Consider the following 25,649-nt stretch of genomic DNA (forward strand, 5'->3'; position numbering starts at 1 on the left):
GTGGCATACAAAGAACTTTCTTCTTTATGAGAAACAGTTTCTTGAGGGTAAATTTATAATTGCCCTACATACATTTTAAATGTGGGTTTAGAGTTTGTAGCCATGGTCTCCTTACGTACCCATCAAATAATTAATTTTGCAAATTACAAACGTGTTTAATTTGGCTTTTTGAAGCCACAGCTCTGAGACCAACTGTGCCCTTCCTAATTTGGAAATATTTTCTTTCTGATTTTTGTTTTGACATGTACCCTGCTATCTACTTTCGTTGCTATTTCTAGCATCCCATGAGAGCTGCTTCCCCGGTTGTCATAGAGCAGACAAACACTCAAGAAAACCAAGAACTTGGTGCTTTCATAAAGCATTTATTTTTATTTGAAAACATTATACAGGCATTACATTGCCACAGCCAGTCCATAGGGGAGCATGCAAATATCAAAAATGGAGAGTTTGTTCAACTTATTGGTGTCAATTTCCTTTTTTGGTTCATATTTTCCTTTTGCAGTGTTGGGATTAGTGTGCTTGTTATTTATGTGGCTTGACAGTAGAATCCTACCCATGGGGTAAAAATCTGTACTGGTAGCTATCTGGGGACTACTAAGTGGTTACAAATCAAAAACAAACCCAAAACGAACAATACTACACGCTTGTCAAAAGGTTAATAGCACAAGTTAGCAATATCTAAACTAAACATTGAAACATTTTCATGGGACACAGTGGTACAAATTTTCCCATTGCTTGGTCTACCTGGTTGTGTATTTCAGAGTGTGGAGCTGTGGGAAGGTGTGACCAAGGTGAGCGCTCGCCCCAGTGCAAGTTGTCATGGAGTACGTGAGGACCACCACTTATCTCGAGCGAGATTTAGGAGAGCTAGCGTTTGCTTACCCAACCAAATGCTATACAAATTGCTAAAGTCTCACTTGTGGAAGAGAGAGTTATGGTAGACTGAAAAGCTGAAATTCTTGCTGGTGTCTACTGAGGTTATGAAATTCCAGAAACTCAAACAGCTAGAGATTATGACGTCCTACTCCCATGTCCTACCCCACTCCCAAAGGGTTGATGGCTTAACACAGAAAAAGAGTTTGTTTCTTGCCATTGTCTTTTTCCCCCCAAAAGGTCAATCTGGAACTCCTGATTCATGGGATGAATCTCGGACAATTCGAGTATGTTATCAGCCTTTCTAAATGGAGAAGAACCAACACAGTGAGGCACCCCAGTGAAATGAAAGTCTTGTGTACGAGGACATGGGGTGGTAAAGGGTATACAGTGAATTCACCTTAACATTCACGCCTGGTTTCCATACAATTTGGAGTCAATTAAAATATCCTAGAAAATAATTCACACGGCAACCTGTAGCCATCCATTGATTGCAAACCTCTTTGAAATTTTAAAAAAACTCGCATCCACTGAGTTGACTTGGAAATACTTTCATCCACTTATTTCTCTTAAGATTTTACTAAGCGTCTACAAATGCGTGTCATAAAAATGAATAAAAAAAGATGAAAATATTTGGCTGAAAATAAATACTAAAAATGCAATAAATCAAACAAATTATGCAAACCAAAGGAATGTAAACACAAAAATAAAACCACAGTCTTTAAAGGTCTTCAAATCTGAATGGACAAAATAGTCAGAGAAAGGTATTTAATTGGTTTGAAAGGTAGCGGAGAGCAAACATTGACAAAGTTCTTTTGATTTGATACAGCTTTAATGTTGATTTTTTTCACCAGAAATAAAACAGGCTTCTAAGAGGGATGAATGGAGATGAGCATCAAATTTGCATATCAGGAAAGATAACTTGTCTGCTCCAACTCCAAGGCAGAACTGACTACCTGTCCTCAGGGTACAGGGCAGACAGAGGCGCCACGTGGGTGCTGACTCACAGCATGGGACACTTCTGCAGGTCTATTTAGGCCTTCCTTGTTCAGGCTAGTATGGGAATTCTGACTAAGATGCAATCTGTTCTCTACCTTACAGAGACCCCACTGGGGTTTTGCTTTGCTTACTTAACTTGAACTGATTTGAATTGCCCAAAGTTTCACAAACATTTGTTTTTCCTTTACAAATCCTGTAACTCTATCGAGGATCTTTCTGAATGATACTGAAGCCAGCCAAACATAAAGACTATTACATGTGCTGATAGGAAGAAAGAGAATCTGCTGTCAATCACAGAGCTCTGTGGTGTTTCTCGATTTTCTATGTTTGAAGAAAGAGCTATTATAAAGGCGACAAAATTAGATTAGTGACATACTCCTCAAAGCCTTATCAGGACCCTGGAATATTCTCTGTATCCATAAGAATGCTATGTTGATACATTCTGCTATCAAATGGATGCCAAATATGACCAAACATGCCAGACTTTTTCATCGGTGAGATTTTTACTACTACACAGTGGCCGTATCAGATGAGCTGTTGTCAGAGGCGGTACCACAGCAGCATCCTGACTTTGTTGGGAGGCCAGACAACCAATGATATCCCACAATCAAGATAATTTCCATGCTGGTATATTTCAAAAAGGGTGTCACACAAAAGGGCAGAGGACCATGGCTTTTTCCAATGCCTTGATTGATCTCCATATTATCACTAAAGAAATCTAGGGGGAAAAGGAAAATTAATTTTTTTTTTTTGGAAGAGGGAGCATAGGAAGGGGCAGAAAGATTAAAAAAAAAAAAGATATTACCCTAAGCACAAGTGATATTACTCTGGGGTTTCCCATAAGCCACAGAAATGGAACATTCCTTATCCTGTTATTACAGGGACTTGATTAGCAGAATCATGTGTTGCAACAGAAAGGCAATGGCCTGGAATAATCCGAGGTTGAAATATAAAAAGGCTAAAATGTTTGTTTTATATCTATTCCTAGAATAGAGAATTATATGGTCAGTTGCCACTCCCCACAAGGGTCACAGCACGAAATACATATTGAGCAGGCGATCTAACAGGTAACAGAGGGAGCCATGAGCCCCCAGGTGCCTAGGATAAGGAAGCGTCGCAGTGTGGGGCTCCTGTGGCATGCAGCACTCAGAGAAGGTGCACAAAAATAAAGTGTGATTCTTAAAAAGTGACTTGCCATAGAAAAGTGGGAGTGATGCTAACTACATGTGGGTCTGGCGAGAGTTCCCATCAGGAGTACAAAACCTCCTCCTGAAAGTCGCTATCATAACAGTAACCATATCATACAAACAGTAATACTTGCTTTTGATTCAAACATTTTCACAGTAATTAATGTGGACGGGGGTGGTGGTGTATGTGTGTGTGTGACCAGGATACACACTAGGCAGGCATCCCTCCAGGCGGATCAGAGCCTGCATCTCCAGGGATGTTCAGCGTGTGCCTCTTACAGGCTTTTCGGATTTGCTACCTTGCAGTCCACCTCTGTAAACCGCACCTAATAAATACCTTTCTCTATGTACAAAACAGAGATGACGGGCGGACACACAGCTGCGGAGGTGTCCTCAGGGGTCAGGGAGGCTGTCATCCTAGGCCACGCGCACGCGGGGCTCATCTTCGGTCTCCTGGCCCAGGCTGGTGTAGGTGACTGAAGGCTCCACCTGAGCTGTGGCTGGTAAGTCCACGACGGGTCCCGAAGGGTTGCGGAACTGCTTGTAAACCCGGGGGTCCTGGGCTATGTACGTGGAGGTGGATGAGTAGAGCACCAGCCCGAGGAGGATGGTGAAGAAAGACAGGAGATACAGTCCTGAAAACTGAACAACACAACAGGCAAGTCACTTAGCAGCCAGAGCCGAACTACGTACACAGGGGTGAGAGGGAGAAAGAGAGAGCAGAGTCGTTTTCTCTCGTGACAGGCAGCTTGGTGAGTTCACCAATGATCTTGATGGAAGATGAATGTTCTCTTCCACTCTGGCTTGGTCTTATTGATTCTCCTTATCTTTTTTCTTGATTCTGTGGCTAACACAGAGGAACATTTAGCTAATTGTCTCTAAAGCACCCGTCCGAGTTAGCTGATGTGGGAGAGCTAGTTAATCACGAACTGAAATACATCAAGTTAAAAGCAGAAAACTCTTCAGTACCACTCAATAAAGAGTTGGCTGTTTGTGGCTTCATTAAACACAGGAGAAATACAGATACACCACTTAAGGTTGTAATGAAGCCATAAACACCGAGTCCCTCGCTGACGCCGCTGCAGCAGGCACTTTCGTTTCACCTTAATCCAATTCAGACACTATTTGTCTTCTGAGTAGGAATTGTTATTGACTTTGGTAACTATCTTTGCAAGACTAGATTATCCCTGGATAGAAAGAAATAGTATACCCTTTCATTCTTGCTCCACTAATCTAAAACCAAAACCAAGCAGGAATGGATATATAGTGTTATGTTTCTAAACTACTGCTTGACAACTCAGAGTTTTGTGGGAAAAAAGAAAGAAAATATTGGTGTATACAACTTCTCTGAGAATTTGCATATGTTTTTTAAAAAAACTATACTTTTGGGCCTTCTTGAGTAGTTATTATGGAATTACTTGAGTAGTCAGTGGGAGAGAGGGAGGTAACACTATGAGTATTGCCATGGTAACAATGTGAGTGTTGTCATTTCTGTTGTTTCATTCATTCATTCCCTCCTTCATTCTTCCACTAGTTTCTTCTATGCCTTCTCTGAATCAAACATTGAACTATGTACTGAGGAAACAGAAATGAAAACATATTGTCCTTACTACCAAAGACTGAATAGTCTCAGTGGAGAACCAGAGGTATAGATAGAAAAAAATAATACAATGCACTTATGGCATGCTGATTCTCATTGTAGTTGATGGCTGTTGTCCTAGTCTTGACCACATCCTGCATCTGTTACCCAGTCCAAGCTCACTCTGCTCATTGACTATAGGCTAATAAATCCAGGTGTTGAGATCTTGAGGCAAGGAATACAACTTTGGAGAGCCATTTGACCCAAAAGATGGCAGACTAATGGCTTGAAATAACCATCTTGTCAGGGCCTGGATGCCAGGTTCTTCCATGGATCAGAGATGGGGGGAGGTTAGGACACAAAGTAAAAAAGACCATTTAATTCTTGCAAATGTCTCCTAGAATGGCAAGCCTCAGGCAGGGGGATGTGTGAGTTTCACTTCCTTACAGTCATTTCACTGGTGGTATGAAATGGAATATCTGCTATTATATCAACAAAGATGCCACAGCTATCTGCAATTCCAGCTCTCCAAATATGAACTTCTGAGCCACTCTAGTAAGCAGCAGATGAGGGGCGCCGTTTCCCACACAAAGAACTCAAGAAAGTCACAGTCCTTCATAGGTGGATAGGGTCAGGCCCTCTCCCTGTGAATCAAACAAAGGCATCCTAGCCCAAGGGTCAGGAGGAGGAGGGGCAGGCAGGGCTCCCTGAGGCAGGCCATTAAGCATGCCTATAATAACAAAAGCAGCAAAATAAGAGTTAAAGTCACAGAAGCAGAGCCAGTATGGATTTAAAATTAACCCTTCCCAATTACACATCCATTTGGAAAAAAGAATCAATTTGATTTTCCTTTTGGGGGGAGGGGTACCAATTACTTTATTTGAGGGAATGGTACTAAGGAAAGAACTTAAGTAGACATTTTGGTACAACCTATAGAAAAGGTGCAGTGCAAATATGCAGGTACTGCCTTGGTGACTAGGGACATCACCCCTGTGTCTATAGGAAGCCAGGCTGAGGAGGTTTGGCTTCCATTATCACTGTTTCCCAGGGTGTGCTTGTCAAAGAGATACTCTGCCATGCCAGATTTGATTTTCTTATTTTATTTTTTTATGCTCATAGTCTAAAACAACCAGGCTTCCTTGGTGGCTCAGATGGTAAAGAATCTGCCCGAAATGCAGGAGACCCAGGTTTGATCCCTGGGTCCAGAAGATTCCCTGGAAAAGGGAATGGCTACCCATTCCAGTATTCTTGCCTGGAGAATTCCATGGACAGAGGAGCCTGGTGGATTACAGTCTATGGGGTCACAGAATCAGACACTACTGAGTGACTAATACTTTCACTTTACTAAAACTGGGAGAAACTGTTAAAAAAAAAAATTAATTGGAAGCTGGAAGAAAATAGGAAAAGGATCCAGACAGCCTATAAAGTTGCAATGTTATAATAAAGAGTTATAAGATGGCTGTGTGGTGTGTGTGTGCTCAGTTGTCTGACTCTTTGGGATCTCATGGACTGTAGCCTGCCAGGTTCCTCTGTCCATGGAATTTTCGGGGTTGCCATTTCCTACTCCAGGGGATTGTCCCGACTCAAAGATCGAACCTACATCTCTTGTGTCGCCTGCATTGGCAGGCGGATTCTTTACCACTATGCCACAACGTTCAATAATAGGAAAGGCAGTTTTGAAAGTGGCACATAGAAAAATTATTCGTGTGGTTAAAAGTCCCTGATGTGATGTTTTGTTGTTTACCTTACTCTCTCACTCTTTTAGCACCAGCAAGGTAGTTAAGACTAAAGATCACTTTTTTATTTTCTTTCTAGAGCCCGCATCACTGCCTTTAATTCCTTTATCAATCATAGTCATATGATAATGCTTACTCAGATGGCTGTATACTGGATTCAGCTTATAACAGCTTCACTAAACTTGATTAATTCAGTTTCTTCCAATGAAAATAATTATTTTTCTTTATGAATTTGTTTATAAAATAAGATGGTAGCAAAACAATATGCAGGTCAAGAAGAAACAGAAACCACAGACTGGTTCCAAATTGGGAAAGGAAAACGTCAAGGCTGTATATTGTCACCTTGCTTATTTAACTTATATGCGAAGTATATCATGCAAAATGCTAGGCTGGATGAAGCTCAAGCTGGAATCAAGATTGCTGAGAAAAATATCAATAACCTCAGATACGCAGATGACACCACCCTTATGGCAGAAAGCAAAGAGGAACTAAAGAGCCTCTTGGTGATGGTGAAGAGGAGAGTGAAAAAGCTCATTTAAAACTCAACATTCAAAAAACGATGATCATGACATCTGGTCCCATCATTTCATGGCAAACAGATGGGGAAACAATGGAAACAGTGACAGACTTTATTTCCTTAGGCTCCAGAATCACTGTGATGGTGACTGCAGCCATGGAATTAAAAGATATTTGCTCTTTGGAAGAAAAGCTATGACAAACCTAGACAGCATATTAAATAGCAAAGACATTACTTTGTTGAGAAAGGCCCATCTAGTCAAAGCTATGGTTTTTCCAGTAGTCATGCACGGATGTAAGAGTTGGACCATAAAGGTGAGTGCCAGAGAATTGATGCTTTTGAACTGTGGTGTTGGAAAAGACTCTTGAGAGTCCTTTGGACTGCAAGGAGATGCAACCAGTCAATCCTAAAGGAAATCAGTCCTGAGTATTCATTGGAAGGACTGATGCCAAAGCTGAAACGCCAATACTTTGGCCACCTGATGCGAAGAACTGACTCATTGGAAAAGATCCTGATGTTGGGAAAGATTGAAGGCAGGAGGAGAAGGGGACGACAGAGGATGAGATGGTTGGATGGTATCACTGACTCGATGGACATGAGTTTGAGCAAGCTCTGGGTGTTGGTGATGGACAGGGAAGCCTGGTATGCTGCAGTCCGTGAGGTCGCAAAGAGTTGGACATGACTGAGTGACTGAACTGAACAGCTTCATCCTTTACCTGAAACTTTCCCTGATGTCTCAGAGGATAAAGAATCTGCTTGTAACGCAGGAGATCCAGGTTTGATCCCTGAGTTAGGAAGACCCCCTGAAGAAGGGAATGGCTACCCATTCCAGTATTCTTGCCTGGAGAATTCCATGGACAGAGGAGCCTGGTGGGCTATAGTCCTTGGAATTGCAGAGTCGGACACAACTGAGTGACTAACACTTTTACTTCACTTTCAACAAATGAAATAAGCTTGTTCCTAACAGTAGCAACATTTCAAATATTTTGATACTGACTTTCATTTAAAAAAAACCCTAATGCATCTCCAGTTTCAAGTGAGAACCTTGCAAGGGAGGTTTTGGGTGTGAGGATGCCTCTGTTGCGGCAGATGGAGGCAGAGAGATTAAGAATGGGCTCTGATCATCAAGACAGTATGGTACTGGCACAAAGACAGAAATAGAGATCAATGGAACAGAATAGAAAGCCCTGAGATAAGTCCACGAACCTATGGTCACCTTATCTTCGACAAAGGAGGCAAGGATATACAACGGAAAAAAGATAACCTCTTTAACAAGTGGTGCTGGGAAAACTGGTCAACCACCTGTAAAAGAATGAAACTAGAACACTTTCTAACACCATACACAAAAATAAACTCAAAATGGATTAAAGATCTAAATGTAAGACCAGAAACTATCAAACTCCTAGAGGAGAACATAGGCAAAACACTCTCCGACATAAATCACAGCAGGATCCTCTATGACCCACATCCCAGAATTTCAGAAATAAAAGCAAAAATAAACAAATGGGACCTAATGAAACTTAAAAGCTTTTGCACAACAAAGGAAACTATAAGCAAGGTGAAAAGACAGCCCTCAGATTGGGAGAAAATAATAGCAAACGAAGCAACAGACAAAGGATTAATCTCAAAAATATACAAGCAACTCCTCCAGCTCAACTCCAGAAAAATAAATGACCCAATCAAAAAATGGGCCAAAGAACTCAACAGACATTTCTCCAAGGAAGACATACAGATGGCACAAAAACACATGAAAAGATGCTCAACATCACTCATTATCAGAGAAATGCAAATCAAAACCACAATGAGGTACCATTATATGCCAGTCAGGATGGCTGCTATCCAAAAGTCTACAAGCAATAAATGCTGGAGAGGGTGTGGAGAAAAGGGAACCCTCTTACACTGTTGGTGGGAATGCAAATTAGTATAGCCACTATGGAAAACAGTGTGGAGATTTCTTAAAAAGCTGGAAATAGAACTGCCGTATGACCCAGCAATCCCACTTCTGGGCATACACACCAAGGAAACCAGATCTGAAAGAGACACGTGCACCCCAATGTTCATCGCAGCACTGTTTATAATAGCCAGGACATGGAAGCAACCCAGATGCCCATCAGCAGACGAATGGATGAGGAAGCTGTGGTACATATACACCATGGAATATTACTCAGCCATTAAAAAGAATTCATTTGAATCAGTTCTAATGAGATGGATGAAACTGGAGCCCATTATACAGAGCGAAGTAAGCCAGAAAGATAAAGACCATTACAGTATACTAACACATATATATGGACTTTAGAAAGATGGTAACGATAACCCTATATGCAAAACAGAAAAAGAGACTCAGATGTATAGAACAGACTTGTGGATTCTGGGAGAAGGCGAGGGTGGGATGTTTCAGGAGAACAGCATTGAAACATGTATATTATCTAGGGTGAAACGGATAACCAGCTCAGGTTGGGTACATGAGACAAGTGCTCGGGCCTGGTGCACTGGGAAGACCCAGAGGGATCGGGTGGAGAGGGAGGTGGGAGGGGGGACTGGGATGGGGAGTACATGTGGATCCATGGCTGATTCATGTCAATGTATAACAAAAACTACTGTAATGATGTAAGTAATTAGCCTCCAACTAATAAAAATTAAAAAAAAAAAAAAAAAAAGAATGGGCTCTGAGATTAGAAGTACATTCTATCCACAAACCGGATTCAAATCCTAGCTCCACTCCTCTCTGACTGTCATTTTGGACAAGTTTCTTTCCAGGCCCAAGTTCCTTATCAGTACAGTGGGGATAATAATTGTACCTACTGTATAGGATGGTTATAAGGATAAAATTAGGTAAAGCATGTGAAGCACTTATCCTAGTGCCTACATCACAGTAATCCAATCTATATTGACTCCATTGTTAATATTATTCAATCTACATTGGCTCCATTGTTATCATCAATGAGTATATGTATCAGTGTTACCATATTTTTATATAATCATTGATTAAATTGCCTTTCTTTTGTAGGCTCTTGACTACAGGACTGTGTCTTTCTTGACCAGTGTCAAGTGCAGAGTCTGGCATAGTGTGTGTGTTGTGAGTCGTGTCCGACTCTTTGCGATCCGACAGACTGTAGCCTACCAGGTCCCTCTGTTCCTGGAATTCTCCAGGCAAGAATACTGGAGTGGGTTGCCATTTCCATTAAGTTTTATTTGCTCTTTGTTTACAGTTTGAATGAATTAATGCATTTAAGTGAAGTTTCATACTAAAGAAAGAAACAATTAAAAAACTAGCCTGTATCAGTAGTGGATTTCATATGTTTTAGCTTTCGACTCAATCCAGCATTATTTCTCATACATAAAATGCTAAACAGAGACTCCTTGAGAGAGAAGTTGTTGTAGTGATCCTTAATCATTGACCCCAAAAGTCATCATCTTCAAACCTGTAATCAGTTAGGGGAGAGGGATAAGATGATGAATTGGGAGGGGCAATGCAGAAGGCAAGAGTCTGGTAGAAGATTGCAGACTGCTGATCAGAGAGCTGACAGAGGAAGTTTCATAACTTGAGGTGAACAGTCTTTGGCAGCTAAAATAATGTAGGGACAGGAAAAGATCTGATACAGGGTATGAGAAAGGTTTGAATTTCTCTCAATTTCTGAATTTTGTTCATATATACTGACTTGATTAACATGATAAATATTTTAATAGCCAATTCTTGTCAAGCTAATGTCTTTGCCAGTGTTAAAAAAAAATACTACTTGAACCAATCACTTTTGAGACATGCAACTATTAAGTTGAATGATAAATCCAATACAAAGCGGTTTTAGGACACAGCTTTCAAATGGCAACACATATCTTACTTCCATTGCATTTCTATTTAATTCAAACAGAACTCACACTAAAATAGTTCAAAATACAGACAGAAAGGAATTTTATATGACAGAGGTGTCTTGGAAGTCATGAAGAGGTTTAATAGCCAGGAGAGAAAGTTTTCATTTAACACACAAGCTCAAAAAGAAATCAGAAAGGAAAGGATTATGGTGAATTACAAAAAGGTTTGGTATTTTAAAAGGTAAGAAAAAGTTTCCTTTTCCTTTTTTCTTTATAGATTGATAATACCCCTATTAGGGGGTACCTAACAGGATGACCCTCAGTTCTGGATGCTGTACTTATCCTGATAGAGTGTTGTGGTTTTTGTTTTTTGTTTTTTTAAAGCAATCAATCAAACAAAAAGTCTGCACATTCCAGGCTGCTTTACTTGTTAACTTCAAAGAAATACTCATGCCTACTTCCCAGAAAGCCATCTGCCAGTGACAGATATGGCGAGTTTCAGCTGGAGGTTTGCTGCTTCCTGTGTGAATATGGGCTGCTGTTTGAAGTATACTCTGTGAGCCTCTCCAAGGTTAATCGTGGCCCATCAATCTTCTGATGAAGATGCTGTGGTCCACATGTGAGCATCAGAAATGCTGCACTTTGCCTGCATTTTATCTGACTTGTAATTTTGAGAAGTTGCACAAGGATGCACCCTTTTTCACTACCATACTGCACATGCTGCTGACTTTCCTCTTGCCTGTTTCTATTTTGATGGGTCTCTTTGCTAACAAGGGTCAGAAAGTACTCACTGTACGTAAGGAGAATATCTGTGGTGTTGCTGAAAGCAATCTGGGATAAGCCACTGTCCAGAACGGGGTGGCTTGGAGGACTGATGATAAGGCTATATAGATCTCTCTATCTTCAACTAGAGATGAAATCTAGCTTAGCCAATTACTTGTTAGCTAATGGGACATCTGGGCTTCCCTGGTGGTTCAGTGCTAAGGAAACTGCCTGCCAATGCAGGAGAAGTGGGTTTGATCCCTGGGTCAGGAAAATCCCCTAAAGAAGGAAATGGCAATCCACTCCAGTATCTTGCCTGGAAAATCCCATGGACGGAGGAGCCGGTGGGCAGTCCATGGGGTCGCAAAGAGTTGAACACAACTGAGAGACTACAACACCAACTACAATGGGACATTCGGCACTCAGTTAGCAACAGGCCACATTTTCATTTTAGTTTTGGTATTAAACATCTAAGTTGAGATTTAATAATCAGATGACTTTAATGGGCCTAAATCTATACGAAGAGAAAACCACATGGTTTGAAAGCCATTTCATTGTACTTTTATACATATATTGACTAGATTATGTGAGGAAGAGGACAATTTTTAAAGGAGGCATTCTTTTTATATTGACTAAAAGATGGCAGGGGTGAGCAGAGAGGAACATGGGCAACCCTCAGAGAGGTGTGCAGTAGGATATGAAGTGACCATGGGCTAACGCTCTACTTTTACTGTATGAGTGTACCAACTACCTCCAGGAGGACCTGGTTTTTCCTTCCTTCCTTGAGTATGAATGTCAAAAGACATCTTTTACAATGTATGCCTCTTTGTAACATGGCTTTTACAAGGTTCCTGATGTTGTTTTTGTTCAATGACCAGACCTGGACCTATTAATAATCAGAACTAATTGTGATTTAATAGGTAATGAAAAGCTAAAAGATTCTCTTAGCTCTTAAAGAGAGATATATGGTAGTTTTGTCTCCAAAAGTACAAAGATTCAACAGAAATAGAAACTATCACTTGTGAGAGGTAGAGGAAAGACCTGGAAAAAAAACAGTTATTGGTGGGTTTCTTAGGAAAGTAGGGTTCAGGGGAATGAGACTTGCAGCTCCTGCAGCTATCTGAGAAAAAGGAAAGGTTTAGATTTAAATCTAATTTAGGTCTAACTTATAGAGCTGACTGTGGCTCAGATCATGAACTCCTTATTGCCAAATTCAGACTTAAATTGAAGAAAGTGGGAAAAACCACTAGACCACTCAGGTATGACCTAAATAAAATCCCTTATGATTATACAGTGGAAGTGAGAAATAGATTTAAGGGACTAGATCTGATAGACAGAGTGCCTGATGAACTATGGATGGAGGTTCGGGACATTGTACAGGAGACAGGGATCGAGAAAATCCCCAAGAAAAAGAAACGCAAAAGAGCAAAATGGTTGTCTGAGGAGGGCTTAAAAATAGCTATGAAAAGAAGAGAAGTGAAAAGCAAAGGAGAAAAGGAAAAATATACCCATTTGAATGCAGAGTTCTAAAGAATAGCAAGGAGAGATAAGAAAGCCTTCCTCAGCAATCAATGCAAAGAAATAGAGGAAAATGATAGAATAGGAAAGACTAGAGATCTCTTCAAGAAAATTAGAGACATCAAGGGAACATTTCATGCAAAGATGGGCTCAATAAAGGACAGAAATGGTATGGACCTAACAGAAGTTGAAGATATTAAGAAGAGGTGGCAAGAATACACAGAACTATACATAAAAGATCTACACGACCCAGATAATCACAATGATGTGATCACTCACCTAAAGTCAGACATCCTGGAATGTGAAGTCAAGAGGGCCTTAGGAAGCATCTCTACGAACAAAGCTAGTGGAGGTGATGGAATTCCAGTTGAGCTATTTCAAATCCTGACAGATGATGCTGTGAAAATGCTCATTCAATATGTCAGCAAATTTGGAAAACTCAGCAGCGGCCACAGCCACAGGACTGGAAAAGGTCAGTTTTCATTCCAATACCAAAGAAAGGCAATGCCAAAGAATGCTCAAACTACCGCACAATTGCACTCATCTCACATGCTAGTAAAGTAATGCTCAAAATTCTCCAAGCCAGGCTTCAGCAATACGTGAACCATGAACTTCCAGATGTTCAAGCTGGTTTTAGAAAAGGCAGAGGAACCAGAGACAAAATTGCCAACATCCGCTCGATTATCAAAAAAGCAAGAGAGTTCTAGAAAAACGTCTATTTCAGTTTTATTGCCTATGCCAAAGCCTTTGACTGTGTGGATCACAATAAACTGTGGGATATTCTGAAAGAGATGGGAGTACCAGACCACCTGACCTGCCTCTTGAGAAACCTGTATGCAGGTCAGGAAGCAACAGTTAGAACTGGACATGGAACAACAGACTGATTCCAAATAGGAAAAGGAGTATGTCACGGCCATATATTGTCACCCTGCTTATTTAACTTATATGCAAGAGTACATCATGAGAAATGCTGGGCTGGAAGAAGCACAAGCTGGATTCAAGATTGCTGGGAGAAATATCAATAACCTCAGATATGCAGATGACACCACCTTTATGGCAGAATGTGAAGAAGAACTAAAGAGACTCTTGATGAAAGTGAAAGAGGAGAGTGAAAAAGTTGGCTTAAAGCTCAACATTCAGAAAACTAAGATCATGGCATCCAGTCCCATCACTTCATGGCAGATAGATGGGGAAACAGTGGAAACAGTGGCTGACTTTATTTTTCTGGGCTCCTAAATCACTGCAGATGGTGACTGCAGCCATGAAATTAAAAGACGCTTACTCCTTGGAAGGAAAGTTATGACCAACCTAGACAGCATATTAAAAAGTAGAGACATTACTTTGTCAACAAAGGTCTGTCTGGTCAAGGCTTTGGTTTTTCCAATAGTCACGTATGGATGTGAGAGTTGGACTATAAAGAAAGCTGAGTGCTAAAGAATTGATGCTTTTGAGCTGTGGTGTTGGAGAAGACTCTTGAGAGTCCCTTGGACTGCAAGGAGATCCAACCAGTCCATCCTAAGGGAGATCAGTCCTGGGTGTTCACTGGAAGGACTGATGTTGAAGCTGAAACTCCAATACTTTGGCCACCTGATGTGAAGAGCTGACTCATTTGAAAAGACCCTCATGCTGGGAAAGATTGAGGGCAGGAGGAGGAGGGGATGACAGAGGATGAAATGGTTGGATGGCATCACCGACTCAAGGACATGAGTTTGGGTAAATTCTGGGAGTTGGTGATGGACAGGGAGGCCTGACCTGCTGTGGTATGTAGGGTCGCAAAGAGTCAGATACGACTGAACGACTGAACTGAACTGATAGAACTGAGGAAGCTTAGTGAAAATACAAGTGGAAACAGAGAGAATAAGGTCCAATGAAAGAGACAAAAGATATAGGAAAAGAAAATTTCTCAATAGCTAGGAGGAAACATGACTGAAAAACTTGGATTAGTCAACCCCCCACCCCATATAATTCTTTTTTATATTCACTTAACATGTATTTTTTTCTCTTTGTCTCATTTTGTGTATGTACACACACACACACATACCTTGGAGCCACAATGGCTGACCTGATAGATCCTGCCTTGTGAACTTTGCTTTAAAAAATTTTTTTTCACTTTATTTGAATGATATAAAATATTTAATTGAAACCACAAAAGGCAAAAAAGGAATGAAACATAAAAATAGGAACAGAAATCAAGGGCAAGGAATAGAAAATAGTAACAAACATGGTAGACAATAATTCAATTATATCAATAATCACTTTAAACATCAATGATCCAAATACATTCTGAACTTTTCTTTAGAGAAGCTGAGTAGCCTGAGAGAACACCATCCCTGAAGGCTTCTCATGTATGGCAAATGGGCAAAGGGCAACACTTCCAAGCCTCCTGTGGTTCCAAGGCTACATATGAAGAGTGGAGGAAGGAAATACCTTGTCAGTCAGTCAGTCAGTCAATTCAATCACTCAGTTGTGTCCGACTCTTTGCGACCCCATGGACTACAGCATGCCAGGCTTCCCTGTCCATCACCAACTCCCAGAGCCTACTCAAACTCACGTCCATTGAGTCGGTGATGCCATCCAAACATTTCATCCTCTGTCATCCCCTTCTCCTCCCACCTTAAATCTTTCCCAGCATCAGGGTCTTTTCAGATAAGTCAGTTCTTTGCACCAGGTGGCCAAAGTATTGGAGTTTCAGCTTCAGCATCAGTCCTTCCAGTGAATATTCAGGATTGATTTTCTTTAGGATGGACTGGTTGGATCTCCTTGCAGTCCAAGAGACTCTCAAGAGTCTTCTCCAACACTACAGTTCAAAAGCATCAATTCTTCAGCTCTCAGCTTTCTTTATAGTCGAACTCTCACATCCATACATGACTACGGGAAAAATCATAGCTTTGACTAGATGGACCATTGTTGGCAAAGTAATGTCTCTGCTTTTTAATATGCTGTCTAGGTTGGTCATAATTTTTCTTCCAAGGAGCAAGCTTCTTTTCAGTTCGTGGGTGCAATCACCATCTGCAGTGGTTTTGGAGCCCCCCAAAATAAAGTCAGTTACTGTTTCCATTGTTTCCCCATCTATTTGCCATGAAGTGATTGGAACAGATGCCATGATCTTAGTTTTCTGAATGTTGAGCTTTAAGCCAACTTTTTCATTCTCCTCTTTCTCTTTTATCAAGAGGCTCTTTAGTTCCTCTTTGCTTTCTGCCATAAGGGCAGTATCATCTGCATATCTGAGGTTATTGATAGTTCTCCCAGTAATCTTAAATCCAGCTTGTGCTTTATCCAGCCCAGCATTTTGTGTTATGTACTCTGCATATAAGTTAAATAAGCAGGGTGACAAAATACAGCCTTGATGTACTCCTTTCCCAATTTGTAACCAGTCTTTTTTTCCATGTCCAGTTCTAACTGTTGCTTCTTGACCTGCATAGAGATTTCTCAGGAGGTAGGTCAGGTAGTCTGGTATTTCCATCTCTTTAAGAATTTTCCACATTTTGTCGTGATCCACACAGTCAAAGTCTTTGGCATAGTCAATAAAGCAGAAGTAGATGTTTTTGCGGAACTCTTGCTTTTTCAATTATCCAGTGGATGTTGGCAGTTTAATCTCTGGTTCCTCTGTCTTTTCTAAATCAAGCTTGAACATCTGAACATGGTTCACATACTGTTGAAGCCTGTCTTGAAGAATTTTGAGCATTACTTTGCTAGCATGTGAGATGAGTGCAATTGTGTGGTAGTTTGAGCATTCATAGCTCAAGGCCAACGTTACTGGTAAAACTTCAAAAGACAAGTTGCCTTGACCAAACAAAGGGGCTCTAGTGAATGTCAGCCTGCCATGGAAACATGAGAATGGTTAAGAGTTGAAAATGGTTTCTCAGCTGTGTAAGGAAGCTGCTCAGAAATGAATTCAAGGATATTTCTAAGTCTTAGACATGTTTTCTGACATGGAGGTATTTCAGGTACACAAAGAATATGTGGCCACTATAATGATATCCTCTCTAGTTCTTATTCATCTTTTAAAGAGATTCAGATGTAATCAAGTGTTCCCATATTAAAAATTTTTTTTAATTGATTTTTTTAAAATAACTGGGTTTTTTTTTGGCCACACCATGAGGCATGTGGAATTTTAGTTTCCTGACCAGGGATTGAACCCACATCCCCTGCACTGGAAGCATGGAGCCTTGATCCGTGGATCACCAGGAAAGCTCCCACTCTCCACATTTTAAACTCTTAACTAGAAAATACAAAAAAAAAAAAAAAAAAAGAAAGAAAGAAAATACCTAGAATGGTAGAGTCTGGGAATCTGCAAACTTAACAGTTGCTTCAGAAGTCAATGCAACCATTGGTAAATGGAATGAAGGAGGTTATACACACAGGCTGGTAAAGGTGAGGTTCAGTAGCTGCTAGGAAGAATTTCTCTGTATGGAGACTGGCCTGGCATTTCCAGCAGCAAGTTATGCCTGGGAAGAATTAGATTTTCATTAACTCTGTGAAACTTTCCTGAATATTCTGCACATAAAGCACAGGCTCCTCTCCCTAGTACTACCACTCTTTGTGATATGAAATGCATATATAAAGATAAAGCTACTGGTACATCTAATCGAGAGTTCTAGACCAAAAAAAAGAAAAAAAAAATGAGCCCAATACTATTTTAAACAGAACCAGATTTCATAGTTTGGAGATCATAGGTACCAGGGTAGTTTAAAGATTCATCAGTGACAAAGTTGGGCAAAATACCAATCAAAAGGATGAATCATAATTAAAGATAATGCTGCTGCTGTGGAATTTTTAAGTCCCAATATTATGCATAGGTAAAATTGGGTTTTATAACTAAATTGCCTGAGAAGCCCAAGGTCTCGAGTCCCCATTTGATATGTGGTTTGAAAGGTAGACCCCGTGGACCACAGCTGACCTGCTGAGTGTCCTGGGGCAGGAAGGAGAGGATGGATTATCAATGATGACATGTCTCTTAGCAGCTGTGTGAATCTCAGGGGTCTGTAGACCACACCTTGAACCTGGGAATGGAATGGTAGGGAGAGAAGCAGAGGCAGCTGGCCATTGCTGGGCAGGCTGCAAACTGTGTCCTCACTGGGATCCTGTGACAAAAGGCCCTGCCTAGTTCTGATCTATTGCTCCTGAGTCTGAGCCAGCTGCTATTCAGGGCAAGGAAACTAGACAGACCTGCCTCCACAGAAACACCAACATAAACACGCTGGTACTTGACCTCCTAATTTTGGCTCTGCCCTAACCTAACAAGATCACTTTTATTATGATTAAGGGCACTAAAAATGCAAAAGTTCTGCTTCTGGGTTTACTGAGCTGGAAATAAACTGTCCACAAAGGCCCGAGCTTTTTCAAATTCTTTGGATCTGCCTCATTATTGCTTTGTCTCCTACTCTTGTCTCCTCTTATTTCTCCTCTTCTTCTTTTTTCTTCAATTTTTTTAAAGGAAGAAAAAGTGGGCTAAATTTCTGTGGCTATATTTTGCCATATTTCTTTACTCTAAGTCATAGCACAGAAAATATTAAATGTGGCATGGCACACGACAGACACCAAAATTGGTTGTTTTTAGGGACTAAGAATACTGAACTCCAAGCTTGGTTCCACACGCTTTCTCCAACTGGGGGAAAAGAAATAACCCCAAATTCATGCTTATCTAATCAAGACAGAAAATAAGTTAATAAGTGCCTTAGTTCAAATGCCAAGTGGTCTTTCAATCCATATCAGAAAACTAAGACATCACTAAGGTTTAAATATTTGGGAAACAACTTACCCTCCCATAATTTTATTGTTAAGGAGAGAAGCAGAAGCCAGGGCCCTTGCCTCTCCATGGCCTGAGGCTGTCACTCATGGCAAGCAGATACCCCCATTGTAATCTGAGCTCAGTTTATGATGCCTTCTGTTCGGTTTGCAAAACCGATTCATTTGGCAGTGTAATCTGTGCAGCCAATCACATCTAAGGCCAATAAGGGTTCTTTTACAGGCAAATCTCTTCCCTTGTGGGTAATTTCACACATGAGTACAGCAATAAGGAACTAAAAATGGATTCCTGCCACTATCTTTTATATGACAAACAGACATTTTCACTTGGTTTGATGAAGAGATAGAAATCCTCATTCATGCAGATTTCTATTCTCTGCAGTCCAGCAAAAGAAGATCATCATAGCCAAGTTGGAAGTGGAATAAAAGGGGCAATAGTCTGTGGGTAATTGGACAATAAAGAAGGCTGAGCACCAAAGAACTGATGGTTTCTAACTGTAATGCTGGAGAAGACTCTTGAGAGTCCCTTGGACAGCAAGGAGAGCAACCAGTCAATCCTCAAGGAAATCAACCCTGAATACTCATTGGAAGGACTAATGCTGAAGTTCCAATACTTCAGTTACCCGATGCAAAGAGCCAAGTCATTGGAAAAGACCCTGATGCTGGGAAAGATGGAAGGCAAAAGGAGAAGAGGGTAGCAGAGTTTGAGATGGTTAGATAGCATCATCGACTCAATGGACATGAATTTGAGCAAACTCTGGGGGATAGTGGAGGACAGGGAAGCCTGGTGTGCTGCAGTCCATGGGGTCACAAAGAGTCGAACATGACTTAGTTATTGAAGAGCAACAAGGCTGTGGGAATGTTTAATTATAGGCTCAGTTACACCAAAGCCATTTGATGGCTCATTAGGTCACCCCACCAGGTAAAGAATCACAGTGTTAGCTAAGATACTTGTTGAAACAAGTGGAATACAGAAAGGATATTGGAAGAAGGTAGTTAATAAGTTCCAGCTACAGTAATATGATCAGTTACAGAAATAAGGACAGTAATTGTCATGAGTACTTACTCCTTATTTCGTTTTAAATATGCTTGTCTGTGTGTGTGTGTACAAAATATTTTTGTTTTCTCCCTTCCCTTATCCCCTTATCAGATAAGATGTATTGACTTTATATCTTAGTATTTAACTAACAGGATATCAAGAAGAAGAGTGAACACTCCCCAAGTTGTTTGCATCCTCTTCTAGGGAAAAGGTTAGTGTGTTTTCAGTTGTGTGCAGGCTAGTTGTGTCATGTTGGGCAAAACTATGGCTTTGTTACTGTCTTTATGTTGAGATTAAGTATGATTTAAGGAGATGTGTGTATATGGGTGCCAAGTTGAGAAGATGTAGACTTGTGATAGTTAATTTTGCATGTCAGCTTGGCTAGGCCATAGTATCTAGATATTGGTCAAACCTCAGTCTAGATGTTGCTGTGAAATATTTTCTAGATGAAATTAACATTTAAATCAGTAGACACTGATTAAAGTAGATTAACCCCCATGATGTGGATGGACTTCTCTTAGTTGATGTCTTGAGAGAAAGGACTGAGGTCACTGAGGAAGAAGAAATTGTATCTTTCGACTCAACTTACAACACCAACTCTTCCCCGGGACTCCAGCCTGCCAGCCTGCTCTTCAGATCTCAAGCTTGCCAACCTCTATAATGGCATGTGTCACTTCCTTAAAGTAAATCTATCTCTGTATCTCTCTAAACAGGAAGGTAGATAGATGGGAATATGCAGAGATAGAAGGATAGATACACAAACACACAGACTTCCTATTGGTTCTATTTCTCTGGAAAACCCTAATACAACTAACAATGCAAAAATCTGTTATACTAAAGGTCTAGATACTGATGTGAATTTTTATAACAATTTATTCCCAGGGTAAATTTTAGAAATGGAGTGTTTAATGATACTTTCCAGGCAATATCAGGGCTCCCTGCTGGCTCCGCGATAAAGAATCCAGTTGCAATGCAAGAGATATGGGTTTGATCCCTGGGTCGGGAAGATCCCCTGGAGAAGGAAATGGCAACCCACTCTACTATTCTCGCCTGGGAAACCCCATGGACAGAAGAGCCTGATGGGTTACAATCCAGGGGGACGCAAGAGTCAGACATGACTTAGCAACTAAACCATCACTGCCAGGCAATATCAAGTGGCGATTCACAGTATGAGCTCTGGAGTCAGAATGTAGGGGTTTGCATATCTGTTTGACACTTTCTTGCTATGGTCTTGGACAAGTTCTTTACTTCTCCACACCTCTGATTTCTCATCAGTTAATGAAGGATAATAATAGTACCTCCCTGCTGTGAGAATTAAATTAAATACATGTATAAAACTTTTGGTGCAGTGCTTGGCACACAACAAATGTTCAATAAATGTCAGCTATATTGTTAACTTTACATCAGAGGGAGTAAATGCTAAAGCAAAGATAGATATAAAAACCTTCTTCAGTAACTCTGAAAAGTTCAACATGAATCAAGTTGAACTGCAAATGCATTTATAGAATTGGCAACTTAAAAGAAGAGTGTGACAATCAATCCATATGGAGAGAAGGCTTTTTTGGCAATGAAAATAATAACCCCCTGGCTTATAAGTTCAGTATCTGGACTTATTTAAGTTTTCCTACAATGGTGATTACATAAGTCCTTATAAATTCCTATTCTGCTTTACCTTGTTTATTAATAGTGAGCAACTACTCCCCATTGACACAAATCATGTTTGAGCAGCCATGAGTATATGTAAGTTTAGCAATTCACTTTGCTTCCTCATTATGTTAAGCTTTAAAGTGGACCCCAAATTACATCCACATCCTAATCCCTGGAATCTGTGACTCTTAGTTACCCTATTTGGAGAAAGGGTCTTTGCAGATGTATTTGAGGATTTTGAGATGATAGATTAGCCTGGGTGCTATGGACTGAATTGTGCACCGCCCCCCACCCCCAACAAATTTGTATATCGAAGACCCTCAACGTGTCTGTATTCAGAGATGGGGCCTCTATTAAGGTGAAAAGTAAAAGTGAAAGTCACTCAGTCATGTCCGACTCTTTGCAACCCCATGGACTATATAGTCTATGGAATTCTCCAGGCTAGAATACTGGAGCAGGTAGCCATTCCCTTCTCCAGCTCTATTAAGTTAATTAAGGTTAAATGCAGTCATAAAGAATTAGCATCCATATGAAAAGTGATCAGAGAACTCTCTCTCACTGGCCCTTACTCTTCCTGTGTGTACACACAGAGAAAACGCCATGTGAAGATGTGAGAAGGCAGTTGTCTGTAAGCCGCGAAGAGAGCCCTCACCAGAAACTGGACCCTGCTGGACCCTGATCTGGGACTTTCAGCCTTCAAAAGCATGATAATAATTTTTCTGTTTTCTAAGCCACCCAGCCTGTGGTATTTTGTATGGTGGCTAGAGCAGAGTAATACATACCAGTTATTCAGGTGGGCCCTAAATACAATCACGTGTATCTTACAAAAGGGAGGAGAGGGAGATTTCAGACTCACAGAGAAGAAGGGGATATGAAGACACAGGAGGAAGAGATTTGAAGATGCTGGCCTCAAAGACTGGAGTGACACAGCCACAGGCCAAGGAATGCTGGCAGTCAGAGAAGCTGGCCAGGAACACATTCTCCCCCAGAACCTTGAGTTGGAACATGGCTCTGTTGAACCTTAGTCTTGCCCTGGGGAAGCTGGTTTTGAACATCGGGCCCCAGAACTGTGAGAGAATAAATGTCTGTCTGTTTTAAGCCACAGAAGTTTGTGGTAATCTCTTATAGTAGTCCTATGAAACTAACGGAGTCACTAATTAATTATTTATTTAATAACTGAGCTTAACTCTGATCTGAGATCCTAATTATTGCCTCACCATCCATCCATTCAAGAAATGCTTACTGAGTTCCTGTTATGTGTCATGTGCTGGGAATGCAGTGACAAATACTATAAAATGGATATCACCCTGTTCTCAGTTTCCAGTCTGTTGTGGGAGACAGATTAAAACTAAGTTGAAGGAATTAATCTGCAATACAACTTTGGGAAATACTGGTGTTGCTGCAGAAACTCTTATATATCCTGGCTCCCCCACTTCCTCCTAGGAACAGTTTTCTCAGCATTCATCTGAGAGACTGTCTGCCAGACTTGAAGTCCTAAGAAAGGCTGCCAAATAAAATATAACTCTCAACTTTTAGGTTGTACCTTTTTTTTTTTTTTTTTTAACTGACAGAGCCAGAGGACATAGGCATTCAGGAAAGTTATCATTTGACCTTTAAGTTGACCTTAGAGGTCAGGAGGGCACCTAAAATTTGCTCAAAATGCAATAAGAAGTATTAAGTGGTATTCAGAAAAAGAGAGCATGGTCTGGCTGGTATTTTAAAAGAAACACCCTGGCTTCTGGTGGGCCATTAACTGTAGAGTATGTCAACTAAAACAAAAAAAAAAGCACAGCCTAAAAGTTGAGAATATTTGGCAGACAAAACTGAGGACTGAAGCCTGGGATGTTGCTTCTCAGACAGCTCTAAGGGACTGCTCCAAAGAGGTAAGGCAGGAATCAGACACATAGGAGTGTGTGAAATGAAGACCAGGTTGTCAGACATCAAAAGATTACTATTAATTAAAGAAAAACAGACATCTCAAGTCAAGGAATTTAGCACTTCTCTATTAATGGGAAGATGCAAGGGTACGGGCTCGCCGAAATCTGAGTGTCCTCAGGGTGCACCATCAGGAGTGGCTGCGGTGGTTGCATCCTGTTTCTATCCTGAATTCCCTCAGGCTCACTGCTCGGGCGGCTGTAAAGTGGGGGCTGTAAAGTGGTGGCTGCAACAGCCTTTGTTTGTGGGTGTGGCAGGCAGCATGTTTCATTGACAAGAGGAATAAGTGGAAGCAGGAAGACCAAGAGGCTACTGAAATGGCCTAAGTGAGAAATGGTTGTATTCTGAACCAAGATGATGGCAGTGGAAACAGAAGGGAGTCTATTTTGGAGGAGAATGGGCAGAATTTGTTGATGGAGTACAGAAAGTTAGGGAGTGAAGAAAGAAATTAGGAATCTCAGTTATTGAAGCTGACTGTTCTGAGAGTATGTGATTCTCTTCTAAGCATTTCTCATGGTACTCTTATCCTCCTGTTGTCATATATCATCTTTTTAAACAGAGAGGATTTACTCTAAACATCTTCTATAGTGCTACTATACACTATGTGGTGTTGTAGGTACAATTCCTGCCAACATTTAACCTATAAAGTTATCTCATTTCTCCATTAGTCTACTTTCTTGCCACCTGAGAAGTGTTCTAAGATGAGAACCATATTTAAGAAAGCATGTATGGGTGTGTGCAAAGTCACTTCAGTCATGGCAGACTCTCTGCGACCCTATGGACTGTAGCCCACCGGGCTCCTCTGTCCATGGGATTCTCCAAGCAAGAATACCGGAGTGGGTTGCCATGCCCTCTTCCAGGGCATCTTCCCAACCCAGGGATAAAACATGCATCTCTTACATCTCCTGCATTGGCAGGTGGGTTCTTTACCACTAGCACCACTTGCGAAGCTGTAGGAAAGTATAATTCAAAACAATTCTGGAGCCTATTATACAGAGTGAAGTAAGCCAGAAAGAAAAACATCAATACAGTATACTAACGCATATGTATGGAATTTAGAAAGATAGTAACAATAATCTTATATGTGAGACAGCAAAAGAGACACAGATGTATAGAACAGTCTTTTGGACTCTGTGGCAGAAGGTGAGGGTGGTATGATTTGAGAGAATAGCATTGAAACATGTATATTATCATATGTGAAATGGATTGCCAGTCCAGGTTCGATGCATGAGACAGGGCGCTCAGGGTGGGTGCACCGGGATGACCCTGAGGGATGGGATGGGCAGGGAGGTGGGAGGGGGGTTCAGGATGGGGACACATGTACACCCATGGCTGATTCTTGGCAATGTATGGCAAAACCACTACAATATTGTAGTTAGCCTTCAGTTAAAATGAATAAATTTATTTTAAAAATTCTAAGTTAAGATTTATAGCTACCAAGCAAAGCCGAGGTTTACTTCCTCCAAAGTATTTTCATGTATATCATCTCATTTGATTTTCAGAAAACTAGTCCCTCAGAGAAGCATGGAGCTCCATGATGAACTACTTGGAGCTGAGGAAGCGGGAGGTGTGAGAAGGTCTAGCAGAGAACCTAGGGCTCCATCTTGCAGTGACAGCTGACACAGTGCCCAGAGGCCTTGACATTCCACCCAATTCTCTTCCCATCTCCTAACTGCATTGCAGTGGCTAGCTGCATTGCAATATAATTCTTTTTGTTTCTTCCATTCCCTATATCCAAGCTTCTAGGGCAATCCATATCTCTTACTACATGGGGTAGAATTTAATTTAATATATCTTAGAACAAGTTTAATAGATTACTGATGAATTTGGAAGTTGTTCTTTCCCAATTCATAGACATGAACAATCATCAAGAAACATCCCAGCTACAGGAGGGGGAAACCCCTTGACAAAATGAAAAATGAAATTTCCTACAACCGCATTGGGCCTTCCTGATGGCTCAGTGCTAAAGAATTTGCCTGACAATGCGGGAGATGTGGGTCCAATCCCTGGGTTGAGAAGATTCCCTCAAGAAGGAAATGGCTACTCACTCCAGTATTCTTGCCTGGAAAATCCCATGCGCAGAGGAGCCTAGAGGGAAAAGCCCACGGGGTCGCAGAGAGTTGGACATGAGTGATCACACACACCCTACCATGTTGGAATTTCTCATTTTCTTCTCTCACTTGCCCCTGGTGGTGGCAGGGGAGACAGAAAAACAAAATAACTATCATGAAGAATATTTTGATGTGGCAACTGTCAAGGAAGAAATCACTGTACGGTTTTCATGGCTCATCAATTTTTT

At 40.9% G+C, this 25,649-nt stretch overlaps 1 protein-coding gene across 1 annotated transcript in view; it reads right to left on the reverse strand.

The window, feature by feature from the left end:
- Window positions 1-339: 339 nt before the first annotated feature.
- SLC35F1 (solute carrier family 35 member F1) overlaps window positions 340-25,649 on the reverse strand; it is a 409,920-nt gene continuing 384,610 nt past the window's right edge. The window contains exon 8 of the mRNA XM_070449917.1: window positions 340-3,701. Within this exon, the coding sequence (XP_070306018.1) occupies window positions 3,477-3,701 (225 nt within the window). The 3' untranslated portion in view covers window positions 340-3,476. The remainder of the gene's footprint in view (window positions 3,702-25,649) is intronic.

This window comes from Odocoileus virginianus, chromosome 19, assembly GCF_023699985.2.
Source record: "Odocoileus virginianus isolate 20LAN1187 ecotype Illinois chromosome 19, Ovbor_1.2, whole genome shotgun sequence".
In the NCBI taxonomy this organism is placed as follows: Eukaryota; Metazoa; Chordata; class Mammalia; order Artiodactyla; family Cervidae; genus Odocoileus; species Odocoileus virginianus.